General features: G+C 40.3%; 1 protein-coding gene across 4 annotated transcripts in view; it reads left to right on the top strand.

Annotated features, from left to right (window-relative positions):
• Positions 1–14121, top strand: part of NAV2 (neuron navigator 2) — a 429065-nt gene that overhangs the window by 257624 nt on the left and 157320 nt on the right. For all 4 annotated transcript variants that reach the window (XM_009886259.1, XM_009886256.1, XM_009886257.1 and 1 more), the window contains exons 2-3: positions 2438–2555; positions 8734–8786. In XM_009886259.1, the coding sequence (XP_009884561.1) occupies positions 2438–2555; positions 8734–8786 (171 nt within the window). The remainder of the gene's footprint in view (positions 1–2437; positions 2556–8733; positions 8787–14121) is intronic.

Below are 14121 nucleotides of genomic sequence, written 5' to 3' on the forward strand. Positions count from 1 at the left end.
GGTTCAGCAATGTCAGCTGTGTGTTCTCACACGGTTATATGACTCAAAAATCAAAAAAATGTCATGGTCTTGCTGATGCTGTAATTTCAGGCTCTGCCAGGAGGCGTCTGCTCTGCCTGTTCCCTGTTCCTGTGTTATCTTAGCCCTCGGGATGATCCAAGCACTTGGCTGATGGCGCGATGGTCTGCATCATGGCAGTGGTCCAGGCTGGAGCTGATGCATCAAAGTATAATCTTATATTTGCTGAAAGCCCTCCCGCCATAAACTAGGATGTTCATCACAGCCCTCCCATTAAAAGAAGCGTAGTTACTGTGTTTGCGAAGTTGCTTGTCAGCGGAATCCCAGTAGCGGTGTAGGGGTGCGTGTGGACCATTGCGTTGGTGAAATAAGCTGTCTCCAACTTGTTTCCTAATAGGTCTTTACTTGTAGATAAGCAAGCTGGGACCGTGTGGCAGAAAAATAGGTGAAGTCAATCCTAGTGCCTTGCAGTCGTTGGATCTTTAAAACCGTCTTCCTGTTATGGAAAATGTTTTCTCGTAAAAGGAGCTGAGGAACACAATGTCTGGTTTGTGTAAAGTGTGGTGGTTTAGTGGTGTTTTTTTTTTCCCCCTTTTCTTTTTTCAGTCAGCTCAGGAACTCGCTCATGTGTATTCAGCGTTTAATTCATTGAGATGTTTTTCATTGAGGTGTTTTTCAGCTCTGGGCTTGGTTTGGTTGTGTTTTGTTGTGGTTTTTTTTTTTTTAAGGAGGTGTTCCAGCGTGGTTTTCTATTGGTCTGTGACACTGTTGGCGTAGGAAATGCACAGCTCTGAAGATGAAAGTAGCGATAAATGATGGAAAATGGGGACATGTGTTTCGGATTTTGAGTGATTTGTTCATTGCTGCTACCAGTAGTGTTTTACAGGTTGGGGGGGCGGGGGGAGGGAGGGAACACAAAAAAACCAAATGAAGACTTCATAACCAAAATAACTCCAGTCAAAATACCTGTTTTGCATTTTATCATATTAACATTGAATCAGCAACTGCAAGAGGAGCGTGAAATTACAGTCCTTGTATTATTTCCAGGTTCCTCCATCCAATGTGGCAAATACTTGTCTCTTAGATGTTGCAGTTGGCTTTTGGCTCCCGCAAAGGAGAAGGACATAATCCTTGCATTTTCGATGTGATGCTGTAGATGCTTCTGAAATTAGTAGCCGTGGCTCTGCTCGGTGATATTAGTAATTTAAAGGCTCTGCGTTGATACGCAATGATGTGGGGAGGTTGCACAGCTCAGGAGCGGGGTGGTGGGGGAGGAATGGCTCTAAACCCATGTTTTGTTTCGAGGATGTTTTGCCAGCAGACGGAATCTGCTTTTAGGGGCCATCATTTACATCTGCTGAGGGTAGGAGGCTTCACAGCCCAGGGATCTGGAAAACACATTGAATATCTCCCTGCTTACTGATAGACTCAACTGGGGGTATTTCTAATATGCTAGACACTCTTGAGAGTAGGGGTGAACCTTAATATTCAGTTGTGTACCTAAAAGGTAAAATCTTGATATTTAGTTGTTTTTTACTTTATTTCTTTGGATAGATAATGTGGGGAAAAAAAAAAAGCCTTCCCTGCAATTCCATCCTATACAAAACCCAAGAAAAGTTACTTAATTCATAAGCAGAAATTTCTAATCAAGTATTTTTCCTTCTTTTTAATAACCTACCATGAAAAGATTTTATAAGTTACCTGGTTGTCTTGGATAGGTTGTGCTAGCATGTAGTGAGCAGCACTTAATGCAAATTAAAGGGAGGTTTTTGACTACTTTGTTTGCTTAGTTTTCGGATAATACGTTTGAAAATAAATCCCAACAGTCAGAAGTTTGCATGAGAGATTAAAATCAATTTAATAGGCCTATTTAACCTGTGAGATGGAACATATTAGAATTTGTAGATTTTTAAGACCATTAAAGCCTTGTTGGGTAATATAACAAAGGAGTTTCCTCAAAATGAAATTCCTATATGGCTAACACCTACCAGAAGTGGTTCTTGGAAAAGAATCTTTTAAAATTACTCAGTAACAGGTTTAAAGAAGGAATGCCAAAGGGAAAATGGGGAAAAAAAAAAAACTTGGGTGGAAATTGAAATCTCTTTTACATGCTTGTTACTGCCATAGACATTTAGTTTTATTGCCTGATGATCCATTGAAGCTGTAACGTGTTCAGGAGTTTGCTATCCTTTTCCCTGAGATTTGATGTCAGATTTCTGAATAGGAAAAGCCGTGTTACAGTAAGCTGAATGCTTGATCTGCCCAATACCTTGAATTTTAATGTTGTTGACTTGTTTCAAAGAGCAAAAAAGCAGCGATCTTAATCAGCCTCTCGGATACTGAGAGAAACAAAGAACTCTCATTTTTAAGGTTGATGTTACGACTAACAATTTCTTTTTGTTTCTCTTTCTCCTAACAGATTTATACGGATTGGGCTAATCACTATCTCGCAAAATCTGGTCACAAGAGATTGATAAAGGATCTACAGCAAGATGTGACTGATGGAGTCTTACTAGCTGAAATAATCCAGGTTGTAGGTGAGTGACTTTTTATTTGGTACCGGGTATCCACCAACTCGCTCAGAAACGCACTGTCTTTATGTTCTACGTAAACACAGGGGGGGAAATCCATCAAACTGCATGGAATTATGTAGATAATTTTCCTTCAGAGACTTGGCTAATTAAGTCAATAAAGCCTTGTCTTAAAGCATAGTGGAAAAATACTTGATGATGCTGATAAGATCTACTGACACAGCCATATCACTCAACGCAGCTGGATGTTAAAAAAGCAACCGATGAGGGATTTTTTGCTGGTAAGATGCTGTTAGCCTTCACTATCTCTGTTTCTGATACCTTCTGGGGATTGGTCTGAACATAATTCGCAGTGAGACTGGCCTGCCGTGTCGAACCTCCTGCTTGCAGTGGGATTTGGAAAATCCATACGTGCAGCTAGGAAAGGAGAAAGGGTATAATTTTTATGTGGAAGAAAGAAGAAATCTTTCATAATGAGTTTTCAAATAAGGAAAATCATTTATTATTAGGATAAATCTCCAATAAAGGCTTGGTTCTGCAAAGTCTTTAGTTCCCTAGTACTTTTAGGTTTTGTACTAATAAGGGTTCTAAACAATTTTCTCCCCTGGTCCCTTGTAAAGCACATATTCTCCTTCTTCCCTTGGGCCTGCATCCTTCATTAGTTCCTTCAGAGGCTCATCCATCTGGTACTTGGGATGCCACAAAGCACATGCATGGGCCAATGGAGACGGATGGAATCAGAAAGCCTGCTAATGGGAATTAGGACAACCATTGTCAGAAGCAAACTGACAGATTTGAGATGCAAATGAAGACGACAGCAGTGAAGTTAACAAGGCATCAGTGCATGCCTATCTGTTTGTATTTGAGATGCTGTAAACTAGCTAGTTGCATGATTTAAGGTACAGGTCTGCAAGCCCTGTGTTCTGGGATGAAATTGGGAGGCATTCATCCAATGACTCCACTAGAGCTGCGGTGAAATACATCAAAAAACATTTTCTCTCTGCGTTGTAGAGCAGCATTATATCTTAGCAGCATTCTACAGAGCTACCACCCAGCTACAGATGTATAAAAACAGGCCATGGATTGATCAATTGTGTACGGGCAGCTGTTTGCTATGAGCAACACTCCATCCTGTATCTGTTTTCCTTAATAGGGAACCTTTTGGGGAACCCAGGAACAGTGAGGTGTTGATTCCCATCACGCATCTCTAGCTACCCTGTGGTAGTGCTGTTGTAGAGAACTTTTGCGTGAGAACACGTGGGTAAGAATCCCATCACCAAAATATGAACCCAGGTGTACCAAATGTTTAAATGTAGCTGTTTGAGTATTGGCTTCTGAAAAGTCTTAAGAAATTCACGTTACTCCCTCTAAAATATGGAGAAATAATATTGCCTATTGTATTTTGTGTTGATTCACCTTCACATTTTTTTTTAGCCATACTCAGAACTGCCTTTGGGCTAATACTTAGGATTAGGTCTGCAAGCTTGCAGAAGTTAAAGTACAGGGTGAAGGATTTGATTTTAGGAGAAGGTTTTCCATGTGAAGCAAAGTTCATATTTAAACATACTCAGTTTAATCCTCCAAATTGACAGTGAAGAAAAAGTCATTTGTGTCTGCTGCGTATGGCCTTAGGCGTGCTGCATCTCATTGGCACGAAGATGGTGACAACTTTCACACCTAGGAGCAGCTTTAACTGTAGCCTGAAAAATACAAGCTCTTTTTTTTTTTTTTTTCTTTCTAACAAAGATGACTGCATACTAAGAAAGCTTCTATATGCAGTGCAGGAGAGGTTTTTCTTTTCTATGTTATGGTGTGCTGTCTGTAAAAGAAGCCACGAAGATCCTTCCTCCTTTTTGTCATGTTCTTGGGGTATCTGGAGGCTATCCAAAGTCATCAAAATTGGTTCAGGTTTAATTATTAGTGATAGTTTTTCTTGTGCTCACCATCTGAGATTTACATCACAGGTGTTGAATCTTACAACTTAATATCCAAAGCTGGAAAAAGAATGAATGTGATTTATTTTTATTTTTTTTAATGAAGACTCCATAAGAATTAATGATCATACAGAGTGAGTGATCGCAATCCTTTCTGCTTGCCGTTCTTAACTAGAATAGCTGCATATTTAGGAAAAGAAAATTTTAAAATTAATAATAACTAGGTAGTTCTTTTACCTTAGCATCCAAACAGAGAGCAAATCTAAAAAGACATGAAACCAAACATCACTGCATTTGTCTTCAGGGGGATAATCTGCAGACTTCAGAACTGCTAATAATAGCATAGAAGTGTTATATGATGACAGTGTTTCCTATTTGCAAGTCAATTAAAATGCATTAATAGCGTTATAGTTTATTTCAGCTTAAAAGTTACGAGTCTATAAAAGAATACAGTAGTAATATATGCCTCATAATGCTATATAAACATAATAGCTATATTTAAATTCATGAATGCAGAAATGCTGGGTCTGCACAGGCTCTGAAATTGGTAGTATATTGAACTATATCAGTTGGTTCCCTGTGAGAACCTTCGATTGTCAAGACTTGGAATCGATGCTAAAATTAAACTTTAACCCAGTCCGACAGTACTTTTTCCTACTGATGCCTGGGATACTTTGTGGACTATTTTAATTGATTGGATACAACCCAAGTCAGATCGGATAGAAAAGCTGTGGTTTCTTAAATAGGGATGCGGATATTGCATTAGTGTTAATTACTCATTCAGCTAAATATTCCATGCACTCAACGGAATGTAATTTGCTGAAGATTTTTTTTCACCACTACCTGTATAAATGGGACATTGCCAGCTGACTGGCCAATAGATTTCAAGTATTCTTGGCAACTTTTCATGCTAGAGGTTGCTTTTCACTTGTGTTTTCATGTCGTTTTCTCTTTCAGTTTCATAATATGTGTCCTGTTAAAATACATAAACCCAAATATTCATTTGGGTACTGTTTTCCAAGCTTTGATTCAGATGCAGCTAACGAAAGCACAATGTCACTTATTGCTACTTTCATTTCAGACCACAGCTGGTTTCTTCTGTCTGCCTTAGTACACCCCGCAATCTGTGTATAAATGGGAAAAGTTTGTAAACCCTTAAAAGCATTTGAACCAAATTCGCTGTGTTCATGGTGAAGAAGAAGAAAAAGCTGATGGGGGAAGCTTATAGGACTTGCAGTCAGTTTGGGAAACATCCTCTGCATTTCACACCTGTGGTTGAGAATTTACACCTTGCTCAAGGCTGAGGTAGAATTGAAAGCCTTTATGATTGCTGTGACTTCCAGTTTATGCTGACTGATGTAGTATCCCTATGTGGCAAATAAAAACAGTAGCTGTGAGTTGCGTATTGATCTCAGCCAGAAAGCTGTGCTTTCGCAGCTGTGAATTGGACACGTTTCCAGGATCCCATTGCATTTGGTGACTTGTGCTGTGAACTGTACCGTCACGTTGCCCGTGGGCACACCACCTTGTCATCTCCTTCACTGCCATCTCTTTCTTTCCAATCATCTCCACAAGAAAGGCAACCTACCTTCTGCCTGCAGCCAGCACTGTTCCTGGGAGCTAGGTGGAAGGGTCAAAGATAGGGTCCAGCTTATGTCCAAGGAGTGGGAGCATCAACACAATTGCCTGGTGAATTAGGCACATTCCTGCAAAGTGCCAAATATCCCTGGGCGCCACTTGGATGCATCTCCCCAGCTTAGGTTGAGTTGCTGAGGTCTTGCCCTGCTGGGTTCAAGAGATAGGTATGAGTTGAAGTTCAGCCCAGCTGCCGGTTTGCCCCACCACCGGCTTTTCTCTGTTCTACCTGCTTTTCATAGTGCTTGCACTAGCAGGGAATAGATGATTAATTGCATTAATTTGGTGAAAGGAGTAACCAAGAGCCATAGGTGAGTTGGGAGTGGATTAGAAGGAGAAAAGGCAGGGCATAAACCTGCCCAGGGAAAGGTGATTGCCCAGGGGTAAGTAGAAATAGCACTGGATGGACCAGGGAAATTGGAGCCGAAACTCCAGTTCTTGTTACTCTTCTGATTCCCACCAGCTCTTTCTCGTCACCTACATCCTAAATCACTGGTGGCAGAGAAGGGCAGCAGCATAAAAGGAAGTGGTGAGTAGTGGAGGAATGATGAAGCAGCATCAACTGGTGGACAGAAAACCTGCAGGTTCAGAAGTGGGAGGGAAAGTTGCCTTGGTTTATCATAGAGGTTATATTAAACCAAGGAAGTAAAAGCCATAGAGGAAGTAAAAAAACAAACAAACAAACAAACAAAAAAAAACACACAAAAAAAAACCCCCAAAAACACCAACAACCCATAGAGGAAGTAAAAGCAACTGTTTGAAAACAAAGAAGAGAAAGTAGAGCACAAGAAAATGCAGCAAACATAGTAATGACATAAAGAAGCTACAAATCAGTTGGTCAGAAGAGTCCTAACATAGCTGATGACATCTTGCAAGCTGAGAGACAGGTAGGAGGACAAAAGGAACGATTTCTGGGTGAGAATGGTAATAGAACCACAGTGCAAAAAACAAGGAAAAGGATAAAGGGGTAACATCCCAAATAGTTGGTGTGTTGGATATAAGTTTCACCTGACAGAAAAATGCAAGGTGGCTTATGTCTTCATTTGCCATTAATTTTCCCACGTTACAGAACGGTGTATCTGTTAGTTTATAGGGTTTATGGGATTAACCTTTAGTGTACGGCGAGAACCAGGCTTGTACTGCAAGTGTGTGAATGTGTAGCAATAACCCCAAAGCGTACAAGTGCTGAGTAAATATTTTGGTTCTATATTTGCGTGCAGTAAAAAAAACCCAAAACAAAAAACAAACAACAAAACCAGAAAAAGCCAAATGCAGAATCTTGGAAACACGTTACCAAGAGTTTAGGCACTTTAAAGTAGGTGAGACTAGGTTGTTTGCATACAAGAGCTTAAAAAGAGCCAGGTAATAAGCTTTAGGGCTTGCAAACATTGGTTTTGAACTTCCAAAATGTTACACAATGTATTCTAGAGGACTAGGGGAAAAAACGACTCTCTTGTTAAAGGAAAATAAACAGATAAAAGATCATTTCTGTATGATTAAATCTGAGATCGCGCCTCTAGAAGGAAATGTGCGCTCTCAGTGTGTAGAGGCTGGTAGACCGCTCAGGGGAACAGTGCAGTGGATTTAGCTGCAATCTTTTTCATATCAGCATCAATTCCTAAATGCATTACTGGGGCATAAAAGTGTGGTGGGACAACTTGATGTATAAAAAGGGGAATACCAGAAAAGAGTGAAGTTTTGTAACTTCTTTGACGTTGCGATGACTGCTACTGTAATATTGTGTGCCAAATTCGATATGCCTAACTGAAGAATGACATGAAATGAGATGGGGGTTCTGACCTATGCTCTGAGAATACAGGAGTGGTAGAAAAAAACAGATTTTAATATAAGAATTTATATGAAATGAATCTGTTTGATTCATCAAATGGGATGTAAACGCTTACCTTTGATTACAGTGAAAAAACTGTGGGAAACCGAACTTGGATTATAGCTGGTTCTTCAGTCTAGCACACAAAAGGCATTGCAGGGTCCAAGACTGAAATGTGAAACTGAGCAAACGAAGACTCTGAGGCAAACATTTAACCACCTCAACAGCTTAATTATTTCACTTGAGTCTTTAAAGAATGAAACTATATCTTTTTCTGCAAGTTGTGTTGCATGTAAGACATGGACAAGAAGCTTGAAAAGTAGTCTTGTGGATTGTGCTTTGAAAAAATAAAAAGATATTAGTTATTGATCATAAATTTCCCATCTAGTTTTAAAATCTATATTCACTCTATAAGCAAACCAATTGACGTGCAAACATCCGTACATACATAGCGTTCACTTTTCCACTCAGCAGTGGTTCAGTTTCCAGAGTTAAAAATCTCTCTTTGTAGTTTAAAGGAGTTACCCGTCACTGTACAAGATGTCAGACCAGTTGTTTTCTGCCCCCAGCTGTCTCCGGAGGCATGACCCACTAGAAGACTCCAGCTGCTTTTTTTTTTTTTTTTTGTGATGTGTCTCAGTGTTTCACACATTCGCTTTGACGGGACAACTACAATCCGAAACCCCTTTATTTAGCTAGCAGCAAGTGCTCTGGAAATAATTGGAACAATCATCCTTGGTATAGGTTTTTTTTTTTTTGCTTTATCTCCTCTTCTTTTGCTTTTCAGCAAATGAAAAGATTGAAGACATCAATGGCTGCCCCAAAAATAGGTCTCAAATGGTAAGTAGTAAAGTGGTCTGTTGTTTGTGTGTATGTGGTTGAGTATCGAGTGAGAGTGTCTGACTTCAATGTCTGAGACTTTTAATAACCATTTTTAATTAATTCTTCACAGCAGCGAGAGCAAGGGTATAATCTGAAGAACATTAATGTTACAATTCTTGCTCCGTTGTACTCCACAGTAGTTTATTAGGCCTTATCATTTATCACATACTTAAAATTGATATTATTTTTACATCGGTATTTTATATTCCTGAAATATCATATTGTTAACAGGACTGTATAAAAATATAAAATGTTGTTCCTCTATATAGACGATATTATTGAAAAAGAGGAATTAGATGTTTATTTTAAAGTTGGATTAGGACTTCCTGTATCTTTTGAAAAGAAACAAAATAAATGAGCAAAACGCACTACATGGAAAAAATATCAGATTGCAAACTTCAAGATGTTTTATATATGCAACTTGGTTTTGACTGATAAGTTTTAATATGTAAACTAAGTTGGTTTGTATCTTGCTTGCAAATAATATTTAAAACTGAACAATCAAAAAATGAGTACAGTAAAATTAAAGGCATGTAGTACCTCAGGAGTATCTACTACGAGTATTGGTGAAGCTAAAATTATAGACAGAACTTTACTGAGAACACAAATAATAAGAAATTGGGTTTTTCTTAAAATGCATCCTAGGAGAGGATTGTTTCAGATTTATGGTATTTAAAAAAGGTTATTTCCTTGTGTATCTTGAGGAAAAAACTCATTTTACAATATAAATTCTAAAATCTCCCCTTTGCATTGCAAGTGCTCACTTTGGGATATGTGAATATCTGTTCTGTGTGGGAAGCTGTTTTAATGTTTTTCATTTTTGACTTTTCCCAACTGCCCCTACCTCCATGACTGCAACTTGAGCGCAGCCACTCAACGTAGTTGAATGAAAGATTAAAGATTTGATGAGAGTTTGCCATCTTAAATCAGAAACCACACTGCGTTCTGCTATTCTGTTTTGGCTTTTTCTTTTTTCTTGGAAGTTATCAATCTTGCTTAAACCCACGGAGCGAGTGCTCCGTAATAAGAAAGCCATCTAAAAGATTTATCATTGCTACTTTGTGCTGCTCTGAAGAGGTCGGTTGCTATTCTTGCTGTAGCCACAGCAGCTGTCTAGAGTATAAATAATTGGGGAAATTTTGACAATTACTAGAAGTTAATATTCCACAAGTGCATCCTAAAAACTGAATTTCATTCAGGACTGGAGGCTATAACAAATTCTGGGATGTCGTAGCTAGAAGTCACTGTAAGTCGTCATTCTCGATGACGGAGCGGCGTTGTTCTGTTGGACGGTTGGATGCCCGCCGTAGGTTGCTACAGAAGTTAGCTCTGGTTATAACCAGAGGCACGCGGGGGGCACGTGCTGGTCAGGATGTGGGAAGAGTGCTGGGAAGAAGCTTTTGCTCTGCGCCGCCTCTTCTGAGGCTCTGATCTTATTCTGGGTGCTCATTCAGGAGGGTGGAGGGGGTGGGACTGTCCCCCCTGCTCGTGAGACCTACTGCATCGGTCATAGTTAGGCATCCCCAGGTCATAGCTACGCATCCCCAGCATTTTTCCTCATGTGAGAAAAACAAAGGTTATGCTTACGGCTTGCTTTTGTTAAGTGCACGTGCTTACAGAGCTCTTCATCATTTTACAATAAGGATACTCAGGCAAGAACGTATCTTATTAGAGGTGGTGTTCACACAATTGCTTGCAGTGTTTAAGGAGACAACCCTGCTCCAGGTCTCCTGCATTCTAGGAAAGTGCATATGTTACAGTGCTTTGGCTTTGGGCATTTTTTTTTTTTTTTAAGATACAGCAGTTGTCATCCTTTGCATTTTAATGCACTTTGCTCTTACTATAGCTTACAGGCATTCTCCAGGGTGGGGGAACTGGTGTTTCTGGCTGGTACTTTGGGTTCAGAGGGGTGACAGAGGCAAGGCTATCCAGTCAGTTCAAACACTCAACTGGGGGATGTCTAGTCTTATTTTTTCAAATGAATCTTTGTTACAGGTGCCCATATCTACGTTGTAGTGCCTGTGAGGTGGCCATCACAGATGAATAGATTGGGGGGGAGGGGGGAAGACACCATAAGTGAAGATTTAACTTTTCTCATTAAATAGAAATACAATGCAGCTTAGAGGGAAGGCTTCTACCATCATCTTTCCCCCTGTGGGCAGTTATCTCGTTTGTACACTGATGATGCCATGAGCAGAGACACGTGTGAGCTGAAGTGTGACGAGCCAGCTCATGTCCAGCCAGATGTATGAGCTTAGAAAGCTGGAGCAAATTTGTGTCCTCCAAGCCCATTAAAGGGGGTGCGAAAGCAAGTATATTTGTTTCCATGTGGCACAGTCCTAAGCCAGTACAGCCCCCCCAAACCTTAGCTCAACTCGGAGCCAGCTCAGGTCTCTCCGCGTTGTTGTTCCCATTGCTACGGGGTTGGAGAGCATCGTACAAATTTGCCCAGATGGAGCATTAGAGACAGCTTGGGTCTGTCAGGCTCCAAGCCATGGCTAATAAGCCTTGTCAAATTAAGTTGAGTACTGCAGAAGCATTTGGGACCATCAGTGCTTATCAACCTAGTCCCAAAGCCAGAAATGACATGACAAGGACCCCCACTGGCTCTGTGAAAAATCACTTAGGTGAGAGCCTCTCCCCCCCTCATCATCTTGTCTGGGTTTCTCTGCTGTGGGGGAGTACCTGTGTCTTTATTTAGCTCCACATAAACGTTGGCTGGCTTTTATAGTCTGTTATAGACTATTCTGTATCTTGTCCTCTGCATAAGAACTGTTTCAGGGTGGGTTTTTTTTCCCAAACCTCTGTATTTTAGTACTGTAGATACTCCCCAAAACAAAAGCCCCTAATTGTGATGATTAGTTCCAGCTGGTGGGCAGAAAATTCTGGGGTTACTAGAGGAGGTAGTCCTATGGAGCACAGGCTCTGGCACTAAGATTTGGAGACTGACACCACAAACCGCGTTTAGGTTTTTAGGATGAAGCACAAGAAAATATTGGCGTTTTTCTTGAGGACAGAGCAAAGGAGAGTGAAATAAGATCGTTTTCCTCTCCTACGCACTCCTGAAAAGCAGACTGAGGTCAATAAACCCGAGCAGGGCTATCTCTGCTGATGTTGTTTGGTTATAGAAAAAACAGGGATCTTTCTCTTTCTTTCAATTGGCCTCCTGTTTTGGGGATGATATGAGAGCTCAACGTTTGGCATCCTGCAGAGTCTGGACTGTATGGGAGGTACTTGTTAGTCTGTTCATGCAGGTGATGCTTAATGATGTGGGTGACCTTGCAAGTGCTGAATGTTACCTGTTGTAAAGGGGTCCATATCACTTATATTTGTAAAATGATAAAGTAAACAAAAAACCAGAGTATTTGTGAGTTGTTATATGTTATATATCAAGTCTGGCTGTAAGGGCATCCTGTAGAAATCTTGTTCTGTAAGGGGCTGTGTTCTGTCTCAGGAAATACGTGTTGTAAAATGGTCACAGTTTTTGAAGGAAGTTTCACAGCATCGTTTCAGTACAGTGAGGCAGCTGAGCATTTTATTATCTTGTATATTAATATATCCTTTTTGCATAGTACAGCAAGGAGAGAGAGGGGGAGGTTGTTGTGTTATCTATTACGTGCAAGTGATAAATCATAACAGATGAGATAACGGTAAAGATTAGATGATATAAGAAAAAGGCAAAGGATGAGATGTTTGAAAGATCAGAGCATTAAAGTGGAGAGCAAGGCGAAGGGAAGAGAAGATTTGTATCAGCTGGAATAGAATAGCAGTGACTGAGGGGAGACCTGAGTAAGGAAAGCTAACTTTTAAAATGTGGGCTTGAAGAAGACAGGAGATACTTGCCAGTGAAAGGGATGTGTTGGCAGACGCAGGCAACAGTTGAAACACAACTGAAGATGGGACTGGAAGAAGGGGTAGAAGAAGCAGCAGCAAAGTGTCTTCTAGGAGAGGTAGAGGGGTTTTGCCACCTTGAACACGCAGCTAAGAAACACTGAATCTGGCAGTGGGAAGAGATAAGACATATCTCTATATTTAAGAAAGAAGTATGAGAGAAGACTAATGAGAAAATGAAATTTATTTTTTCCAAGGGTCAACATTAAAAAAAAATAAAATAAAATCACAGATTATGATACTCTAGAAAGAACTGAAATGTCAGGTGTGAAAGTGTGAGAAGTGGTAGTGCGTTATCCTGTTAGTGGAGGAGTGGAGCGGTAGCAAAGCTGTCGATGCTGAAGGGAAGAGGATGGGGAATCCGTAGGTGGAAAAAAGCAGACTCTCATCTTCCCATGCTAAGCCTGGGGAAGTTGTGGGACACCCAAGACAAGAATTTGGAGCAACAGAAGGGGGAATGTAGGCTGAGCCAACACCATGGTTCTCTCCTATAAATAGAGTAGGAAATAACTGTGGCGCTCATGTGGGTTTGTGGTTGGGTTCTATTATTTTTAAGGATGATCGCTTTGTGTATATAAGTATCTGTGTTATCAAATAACAAAGAGGAGGTATTTATTTTTTGTGTGTGTGTTGACCAGAAGTTTTTTCAAGAATCATCTCTTTCTGATGCCGGTCTCAAGCTGTACTAATAAAATAATTCTGTTCAGTCTTTTTACTACTGTTTGTCTTGTGAACATAAAGAATCTTTAAGTGCAACATGGGTCAGAGCCTGCATTTCTTGCCAAAGACTGCGGGAAAGTCGAGCTGAAGGCCGTTTTCAATATGATGACTTCATTTGCAAGGAAATCTTACTCCAATGATGGCAATTTGACTGTTATTTTAATATCTGACTGATTTCTTGTATTCTGAAAATGAGCTGTTCTTGTATTCTGAAAATGAGCTGTTCTGTGATGTATGTGACATCCAAAGCCAAACAACAGTTTGTATGGAAATTCTTCAGCCTGGTAGGGCCTTAGGTTTTGAAGCAAGTGGAACTCTGAGTTTTAATTCAGTTGTTAGAGCCGGGTGTCCACTCCCCTCCTCAGTGCGACCCTTGCCAGCTCCATCCCCTGCTCTATGGGTTATTTTTTTTTATTAGAGAAAAGAACATGAGATGTTGAAATCTTTATTACCGTTTGTGTGTATGGCACAGGCTATACATATTTGTCTTCTTTTTCTCAAAGAATTGAAATAATAACTGTGAATGCTGGTGCGATATGGTCCATACTTAAAGGGTGTAGCTGGGTACACGTCAATGAGTTGGTTGGCAGGAATAATGTGAGCTGAAACCGTCTGTGTCACCTGAGTAACTATGTGGGTGTAATATCCACTAAGTGGGTGAACTGATGTGTTTTTTCCAAAG

Source organism: Charadrius vociferus, unplaced genomic scaffold (genome assembly GCF_000708025.1).
Source record: "Charadrius vociferus isolate BGI_N301 unplaced genomic scaffold, ASM70802v2 scaffold115, whole genome shotgun sequence".
NCBI lineage: Eukaryota > Metazoa > Chordata > Aves > Charadriiformes > Charadriidae > Charadrius > Charadrius vociferus.